Source organism: Leptonychotes weddellii, chromosome X (assembly GCF_054177405.1).
Source record: "Leptonychotes weddellii isolate Sample4059 chromosome X, ASM5417740v2, whole genome shotgun sequence".
NCBI classification, from domain to species: Eukaryota; Metazoa; Chordata; class Mammalia; order Carnivora; family Phocidae; genus Leptonychotes; species Leptonychotes weddellii.
In genome coordinates, this window is record NC_138385.1 from 72,051,659 (window position 1) to 72,075,822 (window position 24,164).

Below are 24,164 nucleotides of genomic sequence, written 5' to 3' on the forward strand. Positions count from 1 at the left end.
TTTTTTACTTCTATTAATAAGGTACATTACATTAGTTGATTTTTGAATGTTAAATTAACTTTGCATTCCTGGGATAAATCCCACTTGGCCATGATGCATAGTCTTTTTTGTATGTTGCTGGATTCAGTTTGCTAATATTTTCTTAAACATTTTTGCATCTATGTTCATGGGATATTGGTCTGTGATCTTTCTTTCTTCTGATACCTTTGTCTGGCTTTGGTGTTAGGGTAATATTGTTCTCATAGAATTAGTTGAGAAGTGTCCCCTCCTCTTTTATTGTATGAAAGAGTTTGTGAAAGAATGACATTATTTCTTTAAATATTTGAGAAAACTTGCCAATGAAGCCATCTGGACTGATGCTTTTCTTTGTGGGAAGTATTTTAATTATGACTTTAATCTCTTTACTTGTTATAGGTCTATTTAGCTTTTCTATTCTTTTTCTTTGGTAAGAACTTTATTGATATGTATTCACAAGCCATAAAATTTACCAATTGCATCACCTCCAAAAGAAACCCTGAACCCTTCGGCCTTTACCCTCCGCCCCAATCCTCCCCCTGCCTTAGGCAACCGCTAATCTACTTTCTGTCTCTATGTATTTGCCTATTTCGGGCATTTTATATAAATGGACTCATACAATATGAGGTCTTTTGTGACTGGCTTCTTACACTTAGTATAATGTTTTCAAGGTTCATCCACGTTGTACGATATATTAGTACCTCATTCCTTTTTATGGTCAAATACTATTCCAGTGTATAGATATACCGCTTCAATTTATCCATTCATGCATTGATGGACATTTGGTTGTTTCCACTTTTTGGCTATTATGAATAATGCTACTATAAATAATTGTATACAAGTCTTTGTGTGGACATATAGTTTCATTTCTTTTGAGTACATTCCAAGATTGGATTCTACCTCTACTTGAGTTCGTTCTGGTAATTTGTACCTAAGACACCTAAGTTGTTTAATTCATTAGCATAAAGTTGTTTATAACATTCTCTTATGATCACTTCAATTTTTGTAAGGTCAATAGAATACCTTCTCTTTTATCTCTGATTTTCATCATTTATATCTTCTTTTTTCTTGATCAAAGTAAAAGTTTATCAATTTTGTTGATCTTTTAAAGAAACTATTTTTTATTTCACTGGTTTATTCTATTTTTTTTTGTTGTTTAGTTTCAAATGACTCAGAAAGGCAAAAAAGAAAATACACCAATAACACACCTTCCACACACATATATGCAAAGAGAGATAATGACAAAGCAACTGGTGAATATGATTAAGACCTTTGTTCTAATCTTTTAACTTTTCTGTAAGTTGAAAGTTATATCAAAGTAATATTACATAGTATAACATTAAAATAAAAAAGTTACAAAAAGTGAATATTTTTCCTGCCCCAGATCAAACTGCACTGTGGCAGCTCTAAGAGGAGGGAGGGAGAAGTGTGGGGGACTCAAGGAAGACATGCCCAAGGCAGGCTTCTAGAGTCTTCTCACATGCCAACACAGCACAAAGACTCCCAGAAGTGGTTTTCAAGAAGCTGAGAGCAGTGTGCATGGGACCCTGAGGGCTGGCAGTGGTGGAGAGAAAGGCCTGGTATCCAAGGTGAAGAACAAGTCTGTGTGGTCCAAGGACAGGAGCTAGAGGGGAACGAGTCATATCGGCAGATGTTTGCATTGACAGAGCGATCCCCCCTTGCTCAAGCCTTGGTGCCACATAAGCCCCATGCAGAACTGAGATGCAACTCTGGGGAGGGGTTCAAACCTCGAATTGACTATAATTTCCTCTGTCAGTCAGTGAATGGAGGCGCTAAATAGAAATTACAGGAAAAAAGTTATATTTCTTATGCACACCTTTCCTGGCCTGAGAAATGCATACCTGCTACACACACACACACACAAACAACCCTAATCAAAAAAATATGTGGAGTAGCTATATTAATATCATGCAGAGTAGATTTCAGAACAAGGAGAATTATCAGCAATTAAGAGGAACATTACATAATGATAAAAGATCAGTCCTCCAGCTAACCATCCTGAACATTTATGTACTTAAATATAGAGCCCCAAAATACATGCAACAAAACACAACAGAATTTAAAGGAAAAATGGATAAAATTCACTTCTACTTGGAGACATCAACATTCCTCTCTCTGTAATCATAGAGCAAGTAGACAAAATCTCCAAACATATGGAAGATCTGAACAATACTACCAACCAACATAACCTGATTGGTATTTAAAGACCACTCCATCCAATAACAGCAGAATAGGCATCAGAAAGATCTTAATGGTTTGGGTCGGAGAGCACCTGTGTGGCTCAGTTGGTTGAGGATCCAAACTCTTGATTTTGGCTCAGGTCATAGTCTCATGGTTGTGAGATCCAGCCCCGTGGAGGGCTCCCTGCTCAGTGGAGAGTCTGTTTGAGATTCTTTCCCCTTCCCTCTCCCTCCTCGTCCCCCCTCTGCTCCTCATCCCTGCTACAGCACTCTCTCACTCTCTCTAAAATAAATAAATAAAGTCTTAAAAAGAAAAAGAAAGATCTTAATGGGAAACTAAGAAACTTAGAACAAAATGGATCAGAACACTCATTTATCCATACATGTTGAACATCACCACTTGAATGTTCAGAATGCATTGTTAGACATTCTGGAGACAATCCATTTTTGGATCCTGGAGTCTCTCAATTTAACCCCACTTCGAAAAGATACTTCATTGGCCACCAGACTGTCCCCTAATTTAACATCATCTGAGGCCTTAAAAATAAACCTAGCTGATGCAAGTTGAGGTTAGTTATCGATACTATGTTTGAAATAGAAGAATGTGAATATTTAGCACTGTATGGGGGTATTAACCAGTACAATCAAATAAAACAGAGGCAGGAGCACCTGGGTGGCTCAGTAGGTGAAGCATCTGCCTCGACTTGGTCATGATCTCGGGGTCCTGGGATCGAGTCCCACGTTGGGCTCTCTGCTCAGTGGGGAGTCTGCTTCTCCTCCCTCTGCTCTTCTCCACCCCCCTCCCCTCTGGCTCGTTCTCTCTCTCAAATAAATAAATAAAATGCTTAAAAAAATTTTTTTTAAAGAGGCATAAAATAGGAAGGGAGGAGGTAAAACTATATTTATTGTTGATAAGATATCTGAAAAACTCTAGAGAATCAATGCTAAAACCAATATAAATGATAAGTTTAGGATGGTAACAATATAAAAGTAACATACAAAAATCAATAGCCTTTATATATCAAACAATTATCACTTCTAAAATACAGTGGAAGAGAAAATTCCATTTGCAACAGCAGTGAAAAAGGAAAGATGTTCAATAATCATAAAAATCAAAAGGAAGATAGTTCTATATTAAAAAGCAGAGACTTCTAATAAAGATGGAGTAACAAGACTGTTTATCCTCTGGCCTTAAACAAGTAAATACCTGGACAAAATATTTGAAATAATGGTTTTCAGGACATTAGAAATCAGGCATCAACACAACACTAACCACTGATGAAAGGGAAATGAAGGAAGTGATCCCTCCAATTGTCCCAGCTTCTTGCTTGGAGTTTCCAGGCTGCAGCCCATAGAGGAAACCCAGAGCCCAGTGCTTTCCCTGAGTTGAAGTGACAGAGTTGAGAACTCAAGGAGGCCAAGACAGCTAAAGATTCAGAGTCACATAGTAGATAGAAATGCACAGAACAGGGGTGCCTGGGTGGCTCAGTCGTTAAGCGTCTGCCTTCGGCTCAGGTCACGATCCCAGGGTCCTGGGATCGAGCCCCACATTGGGCTCCCTGCTCTGCGGGAAGCCTGCTTCTCCCTCTCCCACTCCCCCTGCTTGTGTTCCCTCTCTTGCTGTGTCTGTCTAATAATAAATAAAATCTTAAAAAAAAAAAAAAAATGCACAGAACAATACCTTTGGAGATTTGCCTAGGATTCCTTTCAAGTCTTCAGGAAGCAGCACAGCTGTGAAGAAACATACCCAAAAAGATGAGAGGGAAGAGTCTCTGGAACTAACTTTGCCAATATTCATTCCTGCTCCCACTAACTGGCTGGGGAAACCCTCATGAATCACATGGCATCGGGTAGAGTACTCTGAATGGTTCTGCTTCAGTAGGAGGGCAAAAGGAGAGCTTACTGGAACACTGCTCTAGTTTCACCTAACAAAGCTTAAAAGACCTGAAAGCTTCAAACTGTTTTCAAGTAACTTAAATGCATCCCAGAACAAGCCCAAGAATATTTATAGAAATAAAATAATATCCAGAATCAAATAAAATTCACCTTGTCTGGCATTAAATAAAGACTTATCAGGCATGCAAAGAAACGGGAGAATATGATCCATAATTAAAAGAAAAATCAATCAAAATAAGCCTAGACGTGACACAGATAATAGAATGAGTAGACAAAGACATTCAAAGAGTTATTAAACTATATTACATATGTTCAAGTAGGGAGAAGCAAGAGGCACAGAAGATATCAACAAGATCCATATCAAACTTCTAGTGATAAAAATTACAATTTCTGAAATGTAAAAAAAAATTGGATGGGATTAAGAGCAAATTAGACACTGTGGAAGTGAAGTTTAGTGAAATCAAAGACAGCAATAAAAACAATTGAATAGGAAATCCAGAAATAAAAAAAAAATTTTAAAAACTGAGCTACGGGACAATTTCAAGCAGCCTAACCTATTCATAATTGGAGGACTCAAAAAACAATATTTGAAGCAATAATGGCCCAAATCTTCCAAATTTGATGAAAACCGTAATTCTACGGATTTAGGATACTCAAGGAACACCAAGCCAAAGATACACGAAGAAAATTACACCAAGACATTCATAATCAAATTACTTAAAAAAAAAGTAAAATCTTAAAAGCAGCCAGAAAAAAATTATGGCAATGTATATATGTAGATTGAAAATATGTGATAAAAATAGAAGTATGCTGTTGTGAGGTTATTAAACTATATGTAAAGTGGTAGAATATCATGTGAAGGTAGACCGTGAGAAGTTAAAGATCTGTAACACCAACACTAAAGGAACTATTAAAATAACACAACAAAGAGCTATTACTAATAAGCCAAGAAAGGTGATAAAATAGAATCCCAAAAAATACTCAGTCTAAAAGAAGACAGAAGAAGGAAAAAGAGAACAAAACACAGATGGTACAAATGAAAAACAAAGAGCAAGGTGGTAAATTTAAACCAAACCTTACCAATAAGCATACTAAATAAAATACAGAAGAATGGTTCCCCCCGCCCAACGTATGCAAACCCCAGACCCTTTGAATATATTATCTTACATGGCAAAAGGATTTTGCAGATGTGATTAAGGGCATGGATTTGAGATAGGACATTATCCTGGAATATCCAGGTGGGCCCAATCTCAGAGTCCTTAAAAGCAGAGAATAACAATGGAGTCAATTCATCAAGAGAACATAACAGTGCTAAATGCTTGTGCACTGAATAACTGAGCCTCAAAATACATGAAGTAAAATCTGAGAGAAATATATGGAATAATAGACAAATCCACAATTTTGGTTGTAGGTATCAGCACCACTCTCTCAATAATTGATAGAACAGACAGTCAGTATACAAATAGACTTGAATAACATGTCCTATCTATCAGCCAACTTGTCCTGTCACAGAAAATTCCATTCAACAGCAGAATACACATTCTTTTTAAGTACACATAATTCATTTACCAAGGGCCATAGTCCAGACCCTAAAACAGTCTCAATGAGTTTAAAAGGATCCAAGACATACAAATATAGTCTGATTACAATGGAATCAAATTAGAAACCAACAAGAAAAATATCTTGAAGAGCCTCAAACAGTTGGAAGAGCACACTTTAAAAAAATCCATGTGTGAAAGAAGAAATCAAAGGGGAAATCAGAAAGTATTTTGAAATGAAGATGAAAATACATTCTATCCAAGTTTAGAGAAGGCACCTTGTACAGAAAAAGTTTAAGTCAGTAGGCCTGGGTTGATCAAATCCTGCACATTACCAAGAAAAACTCTTGGCTAGTCCCTGGGAACTGAATACTGAGCTCTTGGAATGTTCTGTCTTTTAAGATTACTTTTGTATGTCTGAGGTATTTGGCCATTCTGTACCAGTTTGGCCAGATAGTTCATGCTGATAATGTGATTTGTAGTGAACACCTGCATTTGCTCTAGAGTTCTGGAGTCTGACTAGCTGAGGTCAGTCATGCAGGTGCTAGCCCCCAATAAAAATCCTGGAGCTGCCCTGTTTGGCAATACTTCACATGTCACACATTGTTTCTGGAAGAATTAAGCATGTCTGGGGAAACTCCACTGGTTGTGGGGGGGACACCCAGAAGCTTGAGCCTAGTTTCCCCCATACTTCCCCCATGTGCCTTTTCCCTTTGCTGATTTTAATCTTTTCATTGTAATAAGCTGTAACCATGCATAAAACAGTTTCTGAGCCCTGTGACTCTTGGTAGTGAATCAGCAAGCCCGAGGTTGGTCTTGGGGGACCCGTGACACACAGCGAAAGCATTAATTAGATGGAAATTTATAGGACTAAATGCCTATACTAGAATGTCTCAAATCAATGACCTCAGCTTCCCCCTAAAGAAACTAGAATGAAAACAACTCAAGAAACCCAGCATAAGCAGAAGGAAGGAAAATAATGAGAGAGAAAATCAATGACAAAAAAACAGAAGTACAATAAGGAAAAATCAATGAAATCAAAGGTTAGTTATTTGAGAAGATCAAGAAAATTTGTAAACCTCTGGCCAGACTGATGGGGGTGGGGGGAGAGACACAATTCACCAATATCAGGAATGACACAGACCTATAGATTTCACAAATGTTAAAAGGATAAATGACTTGAAAGACACAAACTACCAAAGCTCACTCCAGAAGAAATAGATATCTGGGCAGCCTATATATACTAAAGAAATTGATTTTGTAGCTAAAAACTTTTCCACAAAGAAAACTCCAGGCCCAGATGGCTTTATTGATGAATTCTATCAAACATTTTTAGGAAGAATTAATACCAATTCTACTCAAACTCTTCAAAAAAACTGAAGAGAGAGAATATTTCCCAACTCATTCTCTGAGGCCAATATTAAACTGATAATAAATCCAGACAAAAGTATTACTGGAAAATAAAACCATTGACCACTATCCCTCATGAACACACAGGCAAGAATTCTCAGCCAACTTTTGGCAACAACATATAATCCAACGATACATAAAATAATAAAACATGAGCAAGTGCACTTTATCTCAGAAGTATAAAATTAGTTTAACATTTAAAAATTGATCAATGTAATTCATCATATTAGCAGACTAAAAAAGAAAAAAAACATATAATCATCTCAGTCAATGCAGAAAACTCATTTTATAAAATTCAACATACATTCCTGATAAAATCTCAGCAAACTAGCAATAGTAGGGGAGGGCATCTATGAAAAACCTTCAGTTAACATCATACCTACTTTCCCCTAACTGGGAACAGGCAAGGATGTCTGTTCTGACCACTTCAATTCAACATTGTACTAGAGGTTCAAGCCAGTGCAAAAAATGGGGAGAAAAAAAAAAAAGGCACCCGTATTGGGAAGAAAGCAGTAAAACTCTTCACAGGTAACAAATTATTTATGTAGAAAACCCCAAGGAATTTACAGAAAACTACTAGAACTAATAAATGAGCTTAGCAAGGTTGCAGGACACAGTCAGTATTCAGTAATTGATTTAGTTCTATAAACTAGCCATACACACAAAAAAGAAATTAAAATTTTAAAAACATGCAATTCACAATAGCATCAAAAATATCAAATTCTTTGGGATATGAAGGCCTGTTTACCAAAAATTACAAAGTCGTGAGAAAAATTACAGATCTGAATCAATGGCAAAATATGCCTTTTTCATGGGTCAGAAAACTCAATACTGTCAAGATGCCAATTCTTCACAAATGGATCTGGAGATTCAATGTAATCTCAGTCAAAATTCCAGCAGGATTTTCTGGTAGAAATTGGCAAGCTAATTCTAAAATTAATCTAGAATACAAAAGACCTAGAATAGCCAAATCAACTTTGAGAAAGAATAACAAAGTTGGAAAACTTACACTACCTGATTGAAAGACTTCATAGAACATCTCAACATAAGTTGAGATGATTTACCGACCTAAATGTAAAACTATAAGGCCCCTAGGAGAAAACACAGGAGAGTATCTTTGAGACCAAGGTTAGGCAAAGATTTCCTAGACAGTACACAAAAAACACTAACCATACAAAAATGGATAAACTAGACTTTATCAAAATTAAGACTGTCTACTCATCAAGACACCATTAAGAAAATGAAAAGGCAAATCACAGGCTGGGAAAAATATTTGTAATATGAATATCTGACAAATGACTTATAAGCAGATCATATAAGGAATCCTCTACAAATCAATAACAAAAAGACAACCCAATTTAAAATGAGCAAAACATCTGTATCCTTCATAATCGAAGATATACAAATGGTCAGTATACACATGCAAAGACATTCAACATTAGTCATCACAGAAATGCAAATTTATAACCACAATCAGATACCACACACTGACTAGAATGGTTAAGCTTTTGAAAACTAACAACACTAAATATCTCTGAGGATGCAGGGCAACCAGAGCTCCCAGATATTGCTGCTGGAAGTATAAACTGGTACCACCAGTTTGGAAAAATGTCCAATTGCTTATAAAGTTAAATAGAGAACTACCTTATGATCCAGCCATATTTATTCTTAGTAGCAAAAATTGGAAACCCAAATGTCAATCAGCAGGAGAATGGATAAAACATATTGTTATAGTCATATAATAAAATACTGTTCAACAGGGGCGCCTGGGTGGCTCAGTTGTTAAGCATCTGCCTTCGGCTCAGGTCATGATCCCAGGGTCCTGGGATCGAGCCCCACATCGGGCTCCCTGCTCGGCGGGAAGTCTGCTTCTCCCTCTCCCACTCCCCCGCTTGTGTTCCCTCTCTCACTGTCTCTCTCTGTCAAATGAATAAATAAAATCTTTTTTAAAAAATACTATTCAACAATAAAAAAGAAAGAACTACTGATAGTTATCAACATAGATGAATTTCAAAAACATTATGCTCAGTGAAAGAAGTCAAACACAAAGAAAGCATATTGCACACTTCCATTTTTATGAAGTTTAAAAACAGTAAAATTAATCTCTGGGGATAAAAATAAAAAAAGTGGTTGCCTGGGGTTGGGGCAGCAAGAGAGGAAGAGAACAGAATGGAAAAGGACACGAGAACTTTCTAGGGAAATGACAATGCATTATTCTTGATTGGGGTATAACTGACACATTTGCCAAAACTCATCCAACTGTACACTTAAGATCTGTTCAGCTTACTGTACTATGTAACCATATCTCAAAAAAGATCAGGTTTAAAAAATGGACAAATAGTCCTTAAATACATGAAAAATCACTCAACCTTAGTCATTAAAGAACTGCAAATTAAAACTACCCTACCCTAAGGGGGCACCTGGATGGCTCAGTCGGTTAAGCGTCTGCCTTCAGCTCAGGTCATGATCTCAGGATCCTGGGATCAAGCCCTGCATCAGGGTCCCTGCTCAGGCAGGCTTCTCCCTCTCCCTCTGCCCCTCTTCCCTGCTTGTGCTCTCTCTCTATTGCTCTATCTCAAATAAATACATAAAGTCTTAAAAAAATTAAATAAAGCTACCCTAAGATTCCATTTTCACCTATTATATTTGCAAAACTCCAAATGCTCCACAATACAGTCTATTGGTAAGGCTGTAGGAGAAATAGTCTTGTTCATACATTCTAGGCTGAGTGCAATACAGTATAGCTAGGAAGGGCAATATTGACGAAAACTGTATACGCACTTGCCTTGTGACCCAGTAATCTACGATTCTACCCTGAAGATATACCTCCACAAATACAAAACAACATGTGCATAAGGCCATTGAGACATTATTTGAAAATAGCAAAAGATTGGAAACATCCCCCAAATGTCCATCATTGAGTGATGACAAATGAAAACGATGGAGTACCATGAGTTGATAATGATCTTTAGGATATATTCGGTGGAAAAAAAGCAAGGTGCCAAAATGTGCACACATCATGCTACATTTTGTGTGTTAAAGAAGGGAAATAAGACTATACATTCCGATTTATTTACTTTTGGAAAAAAACACACAGGAGATACGAGCTAATGAATTAAAAATGGTTACCTGTAGGGGGTGGGTAGAGACAATTTGAAGGTGCTTAAAGGGATAGGAACAAGACTTCTCTGAAAGTACGTTTTAATATAGTTTTGCATTTTTAACCATGTAAATGTTATGTGTTTTGAAAAAAAAGTTAAGTCAAAAGGGAGGGAGGGAGGAGGCTAGATGGAGCCTGAAGCAAGCCTAAAATGCAGGTTTCAGAGTGCTAGCATCGCACTTCAGTGTTAACTAGCAGATTACCCACTGTTCATCTGCAGCTCTTCAGTGGGTTTTACTCATGAAGCTTTTGAGGAGACTGGCCTTATCTGGAGGAACAGATAGAGATGGTCTTACAGAGGAATTTTAATTCATGGACTTGCAAGCCCATATGATTTAGAAGGATTTACGGCAGGATAATTTGTAGGCTGATCAAGATTTAAAAATGATCCAGGTTTTGCATACAGTTGTATTTTCAAGTCTTTGGCACTTTCTAGTTTTTCCTTTTTACTGAAATTTTTGATGCATCAGTATTGCGTATATTTTTGAACTTCCCCACCTCCCCCCCACCAATTATTTTCAGTACGTTAACCCAGAAAATCTTGTTGATCATAGATTTGAGTACCGACTTCCATTTATTAAACATAGAATCCTTTCCATGTGCACACATCTCAAAATTTGCATCCAAGTACATTTAATCAAAGATAATGACATTTAAATCACATATATCAAGTTTTCTAAAGATAACATTCTCATCTACTTTCACTCTGCCAAATGTATTATTCTACACAAAGTGGAGCGCTAAAGAACGCTTGGCTACAATCAACTATTTAAGCCTACAAAATCAGTGCGTTTGCTCTCTCCTCCTTTCTCCTGTTACACTTAATAGATGTTGTATCTGAGCATCTGGGGAAGTAGGTGTGGTTCAGAGTTATTACTTTGTGTTAATCATACCCTTAATCTATTTGAGGTCATCATATACTTACATACACACGTTTATAATGTAAATACCTTAAGACAGTCCTTAAGTTCATCAGGAATCTTTCTGTTGTTCAAATCAAGACATGTTTAACCACTTGGGAGTAAACTACCTGGCACTGAATGGCTTTAAAATCCTGAGAAAACGGACTCTGACTTTACATTTTTTTCAGGTTGGCACACTTAGAAATCATATTTTGAATATGTTAAATCAGATTCTCATCTTAAACTAGACTGGTAAATGGTAGTCAGACCGAATTTAGAAAAAAAAAATGTCTATTAATCATTGTATCGAAAATATTCTATTTACACACTTTCTTGTCACAGTTTCTTGAAGTGCCATTATTTGACTTTAGGACTGGAACAACTCAGTAGCCATCACTAAGACTCAAAAGGACTCTTTCCTCTATCACTTCCACTTCCTAAAACCCATTGCTTTATCTTCTCCCTGACCACTCACCATCTTTTCCAACCACTATGGACCCTAATGCAGCACAAATCCATGCTTCCTTCCCAAGAGTGCAAAAATCTAGGAGTATGATGCCGGGAGGAGGTCACTACTACTCCCAAATGCTTCTTCTGAAACCAACTTAAAACACTATGCCATACATCCCAGCTTGCCTAGGAGAGCCCCCATTTTATGGCAGCTGCCCTATCCCAGTAAGTACTAATTGTGCCCCCTTTTGATCTCAAAAGTGTTCTGGCTTGGACTATAAAAGATATGGTTGGCCTAATTATAGGTTATCAAATTTAAAGACATCCTTCTCTTGTTAAAGAAATACTCAAGATGAAGTTTCTTTGAAGCATGACTACAGAGTAAGCACTCCGCAATTTCTACTTTTCTGCGGTGGGAGGTAGACTAGCACTTCCCTGGAGTCAGATCTCTATCACCACAGTTGCAATCTTGGCTCGAACACTTAATGACCACAAACTTGGGGGAAGTTATATGATCTCTTTGCCTCAGTTTACTCATCTGTAAGATGGGGACACAACAGTACCCAACTCAGAGGGTCACTGTGAGGACTAAAAAGAATGTATATTAGGTACCTAGCACTGTGCTTTGCACAGGTTGTCAGTAAATGGTATCCGTAGGCCACACTAAAAAATACCATCCTCATTTCCCTGTTCAACTGAAAAAGTACATCTTCCTTTCAAAACCAAAATACCACATGGACTGCTTCACAATATATATACAAAACTACTACTGTGCAAAGCACTCCAGGACAGTGATATGAAACATTTAAAATTGGTGATGTTTGCTATTCATCAAAGACCAACATAATTTCATACCTAGGGATCCTGGAAAGACCGGACAACCCCCCACCCCTCAAATTCAATACCTTTTCCCATCCATGGCAGTTAGGTTGTTGCTCCACTGAAGGTGCTCTGGCAAATGTCACCAACCATCTTGTGCCAACCCAAAGGAATCCCTGTAATCCTCATCTTTGCAGCATGGTGTGGTTGTTCTTCAAAAGCTCTGGTTTGTCCAACATCACCCTGGCTGGTTTAGCTTTCTTCTCCTCTGCAATCTCCGTTTCTCTCATATGTGACATTCCTTAGTGGGTATTTGGTCTACCTCTCCTCACCACAGTTCCTAGATCGTATCATCTCTTCTGGCTCTAAGCATCACCTCAGTGAACAGCAGATACATGGTTCCAGACCAGGCCTCTCCTAACTTCATCTACTTAGATGCCCCACAAGCAGTTCATTAGTTTCTGCCTCCAGAACCACACTTCCGTATTTCCTATTCTCGTTAGAAGCACACCACTTGAAGACATCTAATGGGTCCTGTGGAACTTACTTTTTGTCTTCCCAATCTGTGCTCTTATTTCCAACCTCGCAACATCCAAAGCTCAAATCCAAATCCTCTCTTCCTTAAATTTCTCTGCTTTGGAGATATGCCTCTGGCAGCAATGTATAGAATAGATGGAGTGTGTTAAAGTAGGCAGGAAGACTACTGCAAATTCAGTGCTGTTCTTTCGTTTAAATCCCATGGACGGTTCCATATTAACCACAGGGTAAAGTGTAAACACCGCTCATGGCAGAGGCAGCTTTCCCACATCTCGGAGCCTTCCTACCCTTTCTTTTAGCACTCCTCCAACCCCTTCGCCAAAGTTCCCAAATCCTCTTGGCTCGGGAAGGTGTGATGTAAACCTCACTGAAATGCAGGCCGCCCCGATACTACCCTTCTTGTTAACTCTTCTAGGTTTTGCCTGATGTATTACATCAATCTCCCATATTAGATGTGTGTGGAGAGGATAGAGGACAGGGATCACATCTTAGATTTGCTTTTAGGAGATGCTAAATAAGTATACTGACTAAATGAAAATACACGACAATAATTTAAAGATTTAATGACTAGGTTCGGAGAAGACACTTCATTTCAGTTAAATTTATAGTATTATGTGATCTTAAATTTCCGTTGAAATTGTGAAGGCTGTGTCAGTTTACTACTTTTAGAAACTGACTCAGGTTTTATTTCAAAATGAAGAAGCCACTTTTTTTACTGATTTAACATAGGTTAAAAAGCAAGTTGAACTGCTCTACTGATGGTATATGATTTCCTATTCAACTGGTGACAAAGAGAAAAGTATATGATTCAGTTCCCACTATCTGGATCAACATCTGCTTTTTTATACATTTTGTAATTAGCTTTTCTTTAAACAATGTGTGTTATTAAGGCATCTAAATAAAGTGTGCTTTTAGTGGGATTTACCTATACATAGAGCAGTAAAAAGAAAAAAAAATTCTATTTCTTCTGAAATCTGAAAAATGTAAATTATAAAGGATATCAAATTGATGAAAAGAAAGCAGTTTGCACAACTTTATCTAGTTATACTTCAGAGTAATGTTGATGTGTTTGATTTCTATCTCCTATTCTCTACCCATTCAAAGATTAAGCTGAGCAAGTATTATTCTTGACATAAAACTTCCAAGTATGTATTGATTAAACAGCACTAAATTACTCTTAAATGTCAGACAACCTGTATTAGTCTTAGCAATAAACAATCTGATAAAACCATAGAAAATAAGACACTTTGTCAGTAAGATAAACTAGAAGTGGTTAAGCTACATTTAGGCATAAATTTAGCATTCTTACAATCTTTGCTTCTGGATCGTTGGCTTGCGATTTTTATTTGCAAAAATGTATGTCTTTAGTTATTTCAAAAATATTAGTGGTTACACATCCTAAGCAGCACTTAGACAAGCACTCTTGCTTCTTAACTAAAATAGATTTGTAAGTATTTCCTTCTGAAGTTATAAGAGATGATGGCTGCTATTGATGATACTCAATATTTACCAAATTAACTAATTAAGTAAAATATCTCCATGCTTTCAAGCCTTCGAACTGTTTCTGGGAGGACAACATACTCCAAAACTATCTGAACAAGAATACTTGATTAATGCAATCAGCACGGCATTTCCCCAGATAGGATTATAAATTCTCTTTAGTCATAAATGTAACTCCATTTCTAGCATTCTCTATGCTTCTTCACTAAAGCTTCCTGGAAAATCTTATAAAGAACAGTGTGATAAAAAGAGAGTATGTGCCAAGTGCAAGGTACCATTGTTGTAAAACGAAATTAATTAGAAGTGACTTGTTAATGCTAATATAGCTTGCTATATTTTTACCAGTGATACGGATTTGTAGACTCTCCCCCCCCACCCCAATCACATCATGCAAGCAGGAAAGCATGAAATTTCAAAATTGCCTAACATTAAAAAATAAGTCTCTTAATTTATTTGCATTCTAAAATAGAGCCCTTCATCTGAATTTTTCCATATAAAATTCTACTTAGTGATGTACAAGATTTATCAAGCCCATGTAACATTCCCTTTAAAATCTTAAGTTCAATCACTATTTGTTTTCTACTATTATACTATGTTTTGGCAGCAATTGTTTATTGGTCTGTCATTGCAGTAATTGCAACTTAACAATAAACCAGTCTGACATTTTAGGTCTTGAAGATACATACCATATATATTTCTTTAAAAATAATCATACTTTTGTAAGCAATACTTTACAGTAGACACCTCAAAAATCTACCATAGATGTGAAACTTAAAACGAGAAAAATTTAAGTTCTAAATCTCTATACATATATAGCCAGATTTCTATATATATTATATATACATACATAAGTATATATAAAATATATATAATCAGATTTGAAAAATGAACAAAAACTGGGCACTGTACATAAAGTCTTTTTAAAACTCAAACAATAGAAAACTCTTTAAACATTAAACAATTTTAATAAAAGTTTCTGTACAATGCTAAGCAGTTTTATTTACACATAGAAAATGTAAGAGGAGTAGTGTTTGAAATTACAGAACTCCTTAAAATTTCAATGGCAGGTAAATCTGGAAAAAATAACAGCATTCCATTCACAAATATTTTCAAGCAATAAATATGTATTTATAAATAGTGTAAATTTACATCAAGATTAGAAACAAAAATCACAAATCTGAAGTTTATTCCTTAGTCTATGTGCAATCCATTATCTTTGTGACTTGGCTGTTAATTTTTTAAACATTTTATTTAGGAACCAAAAGTGTAATAACCGTCATGGTTTCAAAACAAGACAGAAAAACATAAAAGCAGTAAAAAAGTTCCTTACCTAACTTTTCACATTAAAAAAAAGTTGACCAAAGAAAGACTTAAAATTGCTAACTACCTTACAAAGAAATGACCAGCTAGGCTAGTATTTTTTTTCCAAGGAAAATTCTGAAGGGGGAAAAGATAGATGAAAACCAATTCATCAGCCCAGAAATAGAGAAATATAAAAGAGGTTGTTTTCAAGTCAGTAGTCTGTATGATGTTGCCAGTTTTGTCAGATATATACAAAACATGGAATTTATTATTTTGTTTCTGAAGTACAGCTGATCAGCTCTGTGAGAGTCCTGGAGTAGGAGCAGTGCTCTCCCCTGTCCAGTTGGTTGACACTCCACACTTGGAAGGTTGCATAGACACAGTTTTCAGCCAGCAGCCTTACGAGACAGCTACAAAAACCAGTGGTGCAGAACTGAGTTACTTCCTGAATAGCAGAAAAGGTCGCATTTACTGTCCATGGAACAATATCAAGATGAGGAGGATGGTAATGGAGGAGCCTGAAAATAAAAGGTGTGTTACTTTGGTATACAAACGGTTAATAGCAGTCCCTAGCTCAAGTCTACAAACACAGTCTGCTTATGAATGCAGGGGAAGGAACAATTCTCAAAAGAAAGTTTCACAGTCTGCTACACAATGTCAATGTAGAACCTTCCTTACTACTGTCTCCTGCATGGCCAATTTTCCTAAGGGTCTGGGACCATTATTCTACTCAGTGTGCCTACATTTTTCTGTACTTCACCAATTAGTCAAAAGCTCTTAGGATGTTACTAGGTTGACCGTTTTCTAGATTGCTTAAAAAAAAAAAAAAAAACGGCTTTCAGAAAATGATTTCACAAATCAATTATAATTTCATTAGTGACTGACTTCAGAAGCTATCTCAACGAGATAATATATTTTAACATATTCCGGATAATTTTCTTCTTCTTTAAGCAATCTTAAAGACCATCTAAGTGAAACTGGGAGCTAAATTTCAATAATTCGGGTTCTGGTCACATATGCAGAGAAAAGTACTGGAGGAAATCAACAATTAATAAATCATATCTGTGTGTCTATTCATGAAACTATTGATGTGCTAGAGTAAAATGCTTCCCCCTAAGCATCTGCTGTTTAAAATTAAAAACTGTGTAATAATTTATAAGTATACTTGAATTTCATAAGGTTATATAACGTACCAGGAAGTTAAGCTCCATCAGATATTCCCATGAGGTTAATACTTCTGGCAAGGACAAAATTTTAAATACATATAATTAGCTCTAAAAGCAGAAGTCTATTTAAAGACCACACTTACTGATTCATTTTGTGGACGCTAATAACCTATGCACACATTTTATCAACTGAAATCAAATGGCACAGAGGATATGATAGTGTTCTAAAAGCACAGAAAGATTTTAAAATGTAATTACGGTGACATTATTTAGGCTTGGACTCACCCAGGAAGAAAAGTGAAAATGAAACATACCAATTTTATAGGAATAAATACTTGGAAGTGAAGGAGGGGGAAATGATATGACTATTTCCTCATGCAATATCTAACAAGCAAAGGAAAATATAATATTTCATTACCTCCTACTTCTCAGGTGGCAGAACAAACACTGCTGCTTCCCTATCCAGCTAAGTATGTACTCACATGCTGATTTCACTTACTAATGTAAATTGGTCATAGACTTGCATCAGGTCCTCCATTTTATACTGTTCTAGCACCACAAAATTTTCCAGGTTTCCGCTTGTTTTTCGTGCACAATCTTGGCAATGCACTATGTAGGTCTTTCGAGAATTGCTCTCATTTGTGACAAAAAGCAGATCAAAAACCTCCACCTATTTTATGCAAGAGAGAAAGAGTTCAATAGAGAGAGTATTTATTTATTGTACTGTTTTAGTATAATCACAGAATTCTACTTTACATGGAATTGTGGACAGTGATCTCTGGTTAAGAGTAGCTACTAAGACAAACACGGCCATGTCTGAGAATCTTCAACAGACCAGGTTTATTTTGCACCAAACCCAAAGACATGGGTGGTAATGCAACTTTGGGGGAGGGACTTAAAGGAATGACACACCCTTTACAACCACTGGCAAAAGCCTAATTTAAAAGTTGATCAAGGTCAGCCTATTTTTGTTTTAAATCCAAAACAATGGTATACAGTTAGAAGAAAGTGATGGTTATTTTCCGTTTACTTCTCTGTTAACAGTACTCATCACAGAGCACTGTGTATGGATACTTTTCTCCCAGAGACTGAGCTCCTCAACAATGAAGACTATGTTTCACTCACTTTTGCACCTCCAGAGTATAGCACAGTGCTAATAAGGCAAACCTCAACACTTGCTGAATAAATATAATCTGATTATTTTACAGACGAGGAAACTGACAGATAAGTGACAGTGAGTGTTTAGCTATAAGCCTCATGTTAAGGAATAGGAGTACAGGCAAAAGGTATATTTATGAGTATAGCATGATTTTAGAAATAATACCTCTACCTTTTACAGATTGATGAGCTGCTAGGGTTCAGGTGGGATAAGAAATAACACTGAGGGATAGAAGTCATTCTGAAATTCTGAAAAGCTGATACATTCATTTCTTTTTTTTTTGAGGTATAACAAACCTAAACAGAATCTATCTGATCTCCCAAAGATTTAACTTTGGCCAGGTTGCACAACATTAAAACAGCCAATGGACTGGGGTGCCTGGGTGGCTCAGTCGTTAAACGGCTGCCTTCGGCTCAGGTCATGATCCCAGGGTCCTGGGATCGAGCCCTACATCGGGCTCTCTGCTCAGTGGGAAGCCTGCTTCTCCCTTTCCCACTCCCCCTGCTTGTGTTCCCTGTGTCACTCGCTCTCTCTCTGTCAAATAAATAAATAAAATCTTTAAAAAAATAAAAAATAAAATAAATAAAAAACAGCCGATGGATTCACTCATTTCAAATAAAAGTCAACGTTAGAATACAGAATTTCAAGGTTTGGAATGGATCATTAATATCCCTGGCTTTGGCATATCCTTGAATTTATTCAATGACAGAAAACTCTCATGACCTCCTGTCTTCTTTGAACAGCGTGTTAACTAAAATCCCAGCATTCACCATTTTACCATTACTATCAATGGGTAACAACATGAACCTGGTGATCTGAGCTAGAAAATTTGTGAGCATTCTTCGACCTGTCCCTCACTTCTGCCATGTAATGAGCTGTCTTGTGGATTTTACCTTCTAAATATTTTGAATTCCTCTCCTTCTTTACTATTCCCACTGCAATCTCATGTAGGTCTGAAGATAACAACTCTTTCTTAAAACCACTGCAATAGCTCCTATCTCCATTCTTTCCAATCACATTTCGCTTTCAAACACATATCCAAAGTGGCTGCCTGCTCAACATTTTTTGATGGCTTCAATGACCTCAGAATAAATATCAAGTTCCTTAAAATCATTCCAGATGCTCTGCAAAGCTTCCTACCCGCTAGACTTGTAAGTAGAATTTGCATATTCTGTGTTCCAGCATACTGGACTACTTACCCTTTTCTGAGTAAGCCATTTCATTTCCCATGTTGTGCCTACAGCTCATAATAACATTCACTCCACTTCCAATTCTCATCATTTTTTAGCCACTTCAAGGATGGACTGAAATGTTAATACTTTTGTGAATTCTTATGCCAACACTAGAAGGGAAAATTAGGTCATTTTCCCCCTCAGTGTTATCCTAACAGTAAGATCCAACTTGGCATTCACCACAGTCTCATGTACATTACAATTAGTTGTTTATAATTTGTCTTCTCCGAGTAGAATATAAGCTCTTTCAGAACAGGTACTACATTAATATTTGTTTCTGCTTCTCTTGAATGCCTTGGCCACAGAAGACTGACCAATGTATTATGAACTGCACCAGAGAGGGGTGAGCACTGATCTGCCTGGAGCTATACCGAACTACATCCAGTTTACTGTCATCTGTTTATATCTGGATTATTCCCAGTTTAAAATCTCAAGACTAAACTTCTTGATGATTATCATTTGTTAAACATCTACCAGACAAATGACTCTGTCATAATTACTTGTAGAGTTAATTCACTGTTAGCGAAACAGTAGGTCATTGAATTTTAACATAACAGCTAAGTAACAAGAAAATAACAAGATTGAATACAATGTCAATTTCAGTAAGATGCAGGACATGAGAGTATAAATACTCTTTATAAATTTTATATTTGTAAATTTTAAATAAAGTAACCAAAGAGAAACCAAAAGTAGAGAGGTAAGAGGCTTTATAAAACAACCCTGGATAACAATACTTACCTCACAAATGCTACAGTAATGTGCCGGTTCTTCTTTTGTCCGCCCATGCCATATAATCTCTTTTCCTGCAGCAATCAGAGCTTCCCTCAATGTCTGACATTGCTTCAGAGTTCTCAGAAGACAATACCTATTATGGGGGAAAAATTATTTGTGACCAGCAACAGAATACTGTATATCATTAGCATAAAAGATATACTCCCAGAGACTTGGTTCTAGTATCTGTGACTTTCTAATTTTTTTTTTTTGGTCAATTTCTCGGATATTCTCTTAAAAAATAAGGCCAATGCTCAGCAAGTCTGATGATGACAATATTAGATCATTTACAGTTGAAAATTAATTGATATCTGAATATCAAAATATAGTGATCTTAACACAAAAAACCCAACTCCTTGCTTAAATAGAAGTTGCTAACTTTGGCTCTTATTTGGGCAAGTCAATTAACCTCTTTGGGAGTCAATGTCCTCATCCTTTACATAAGGGGTCTAAAGTCCAGATCTCAACTGCTATAGTTCTATTAAGGCAGGAAGGCACATTATTTCTGTCAGCACTACCTAGACACTCATAAATAGCATCATCTGTACAGGTGATTTTGAAACTTTTGAGTTTGTACACAAAAAACTATAGATTTAGTTACTACATGACACAAAATTGGTTTCACTACAGCGCTAAAGAAGAAAAAAAGACATTACCTGATTTTAACTTGAGGATAATATAGAATCTTTCATTTATATTAACACAAGTCAACTCTTCTTATACCTTTTCTAAATTCATACTTATGATGCTAACAATATATTGAATTCTCACAATTTGTGATTTTCCTACAGTTTGCTGTCACTATTTGGACTTGTCTGCTAAAGTCTCTTATTCTCCTGTGAATTAGTGGCTCAGGTTCTCCATTTCAAAGAGAACTTGGACTAGATGGTCTCTAAGGCACTTTGCAGCTCTAAAATTTTTGCAGACAATGAAAATACCCTAAAGAAAAGGAAATGGGTTTAGCAACTGACTGCTGTTTGAGAGCAAAGTTTTTGTCTATTTTATTCATTGCCTAGGACAGTGCCTGGCATATAGTAGGTGCTCGATAAACATTCAATTACTTAACAAGTAAAATTTAGAGCATGATAACAGCATATTTAATTTCTCTGAATTTGTATTTCCTAAGTTACAAGGTTAAAGTATTTTAATTTATCAGAACCCATGTACATTAAGCCAAGGGAAAAAAGATGACTTAAAATATATGTAAACCTGTTACTTTATGTAACAAACCTTAAACAATAGCAACTTTACAGTTGTAAGGCAGATCCTTTCAGTATCATAGTCAAAAGAATTTCACTCTTAATTTGGCTTCAGCAATTCTTGTGTTTAACTTATTTAAAAACAAAATAATGCTTTAGATTGTGGTTTGCAAGTCAAACACAGGACAGCTGTGTGTGGGGGGGAGTGGGGAGAGATATGTCAGGGGAGGTAGCAAGTAAAAAGTTAGATCATGGCAAAAAGAAGATAGAATTCTAGACTATGCCGCCAGCTCTTGAACAGTACCTGCTCCTCCCTTTTCCCCTTCCCGCTTCACGTACAATTCACTTCTGAAGCCACTGATCTTACTAAACAAGTTTTCCAAGCAGGGCTTCAAAATAAGGTCTCTTTCACAGGAAAATAATGCCTAAAACTTTGCAGATATCTTTGGAAAATTTGCAGACTCCACTATGCTCTTGTGTGAGAAACAAAGAAAAAATAATACAATAAAGTACATAAATAATTAAAAATAAGAAAACAGGAGGCATGGTATGAGGTACTTCAGACACGTTATGCCATGTAGGCCTCTTAACAGCCCTGTGAGAGGCACTCTTATTTCCATCTTACCAATGAGCCAACTAGGGCTCAGGGAAGCTCAATTTGTCTGATGTCATAAAGCTAATTTTTAAGTGGCTGGGCTAGGGGTTTGTGAAAACAAATTGTTAAGCCTCCCCTCACTACCTCACACTGTACTTTCTGGTATCTTTTCCTATCTCTTTTTACCTGCCTGCTCCCCCTCATCTCTTTTGAAGATGAGATTCTTTTTTTTTTTTTTTTAAAGATTTTATTTATTTATTTGACAGAGAGAGACACAGCGAGAGAGGGAACACCAGCAGGGGGAGGAGGAGAGGGAGAAGCAGGGTCCCCGCAGAGCAGGGAGCCCGATGTGGGACTTGATCCCAGGACCCTGGGATCATGACCTGAGCCGAAGGCAGTCGCTTAACCGACTGAGCCACCCAGGCGCCCTTGAAGATGAGATTCTTGAAGCTCCATCAGCACAGCTTGGTTTTGTGTATCGAACACAGAGCCTTGGTTCTGAGGGGAGCAGTACTCCACTCTACTCAGCGAATGAACTTCTACCTCCAATGCTATGGACTACTTTGGCAGTTAGATTGTAGTTTACAACTTAAGCCTCGTTAGGTAGTTTTATCCAGAAAAAGGCAATTAGTATATATTTTTTTCCTACAAACAATAAAGGGTTAGAGCTAGGGTTATATTAAGAGTAAACACTAAGCCATGAATATGCTGCTTCTGGAATCACAGCTCCAGAATTTTTATTTTGTGAGATACTGGAATCTTAGAAAATCAATTCAACTAATGTGATCTGACAACAAATAACCAAATTGTGGTTTCCCCCTTGCCCTTTGGTTTTTTCCTTAACAGTAAAAGTTTTTGTTTCTTCCCATTTTCAAAAGGTAGCAGTTGGAACAGAAGGAGAACTGAGAGAGACAGAGGCTCTTTTGGAGTCCACAGCAATAAGCAGGTCCTAGAGAGAGGATGTGATTCAACTGAAGGGTAGGGAACAAGAAACAGAAAATAAAAACATTTGAGGAAAGGATGCCTAGGGAAGGCACAGATATACTTATTCAAGACTTGACTTTTAACAGTCATCTGGTTCTGCTTTGGTTCATCTCAGGCTTTGGTTTTATGGGACGACAACATGTGAATGTACTGAAGAGCTAAAAACTAAGAGTCAAACAAAATCACTGTTGCCATTTCCTCTTTATTTTAGTTTTGCTGAATTTTAATAAACTTATAGCAATTAAAAATGTAACTTGTTAAAAACAAAATAATAAATCACTAGCAAAAAGCATAAAAATGTAGAGGATGGGGCGCCTGGGTGGCTCAGTCATTAAACGTCTGCCTTCCGCTCAGTCATGATCCCAGGGTTCTGGGATCGAGCCCCGCATCGGGCTCCCTACTCCTCGGAAGCCTGCTTCTCCCTCTCCCACTCCCCTTGCTGTGTTCCCGGTGTCTCTCTCTGTCAAATAAATAAAGTCTTAAAAAAAAAATATAGAGGATAGAAGATGCTGTTTTTAACAAATGCATTTTAGGAACAGGGTCAGAAATGATTTCAGGAGCCAGAAAAGCAGGAAATTCTGTGACTTTTAAGGATCAGTCTGGTTTCAGGACCCTGTGTTTAGCTGTCTGGATGAAGACTACACAAAAAGGCAGGGAGTATTAAAGACAGCTCTGGCTTGGAAGAAAACCACAAGGAAGAGGCTGATTGAGGGTGTGTTGTATTTGAGGTTACACAGAATCTAATCCACCCAAAAACCCATCTGCAAAGATGGAACCTCAAGAGGGATGGAATTTTAGTGAACAGCTTTACATAGGGGATAGAAATGCAAATATACCTGAAATATCAGAATAAGAACACTGAAGACAATAAATAGACTGACAAATGATTATGAACAATATAATCATAAATCAATACATTGGGCAAAAGATAAAGCATGCCATGAATGCAAAAGGAAGGAGCAGCTCATCTTCCATTGAGGGGAGATGGGAAATCACAGAAGTTTTCATAAAGAAGTTGTCAATTTAGATGTGAGCAAGGAGGAGAGGTGGGAGGAAGGCATCTTCCAGGCAGTGCGAATGCCATGAACAAAGCTAGTATGGGGATTATTCAGGAAACAAACAACTGTTGCTACAAGATTTTAATCTTGGGATGGGGTTTCTGGGCCAGGAGAATAAAGGAATAAAGCCACAGTGACAGTACATTATGTTGAAGTGAAGACAACACTGGGGACTACTCAGACATTCCAAGAGTAACTTAGGACTAAGTTTCCAAAGTTAGTTCCCAAATACCACTGTGGAGACAGATGAAACATGGGTTAACTTGATAC

The 24,164-nt window shown here is 36.9% G+C and overlaps 1 protein-coding gene across 10 annotated transcripts in view; it reads right to left on the bottom strand.

The window, feature by feature from the left end:
• Window positions 1–14,856: 14,856 nt before the first annotated feature.
• Window positions 14,857–24,164, bottom strand: part of KDM6A (lysine demethylase 6A) — a 199,156-nt gene continuing 189,848 nt past the window's right edge. For 9 of the 10 annotated variants that reach the window (XM_081808960.1, XM_081808966.1, XM_081808963.1 and 6 more), the window contains 3 exons: window positions 20,026–20,152; window positions 17,396–17,566; window positions 14,857–16,248 (listed from right to left, as the gene is read on the bottom strand). In XM_081808960.1, the coding sequence (XP_081665086.1) occupies window positions 16,219–16,248; window positions 17,396–17,566; window positions 20,026–20,152 (328 nt within the window). In that variant the 3' untranslated portion in view covers window positions 14,857–16,218. Of the gene's footprint in view, window positions 16,249–16,923; window positions 16,968–17,395; window positions 17,567–20,025; window positions 20,153–24,164 lie in introns of all 10 variants that reach the window. The other variant, XM_081808961.1, reaches the window with a different exon arrangement.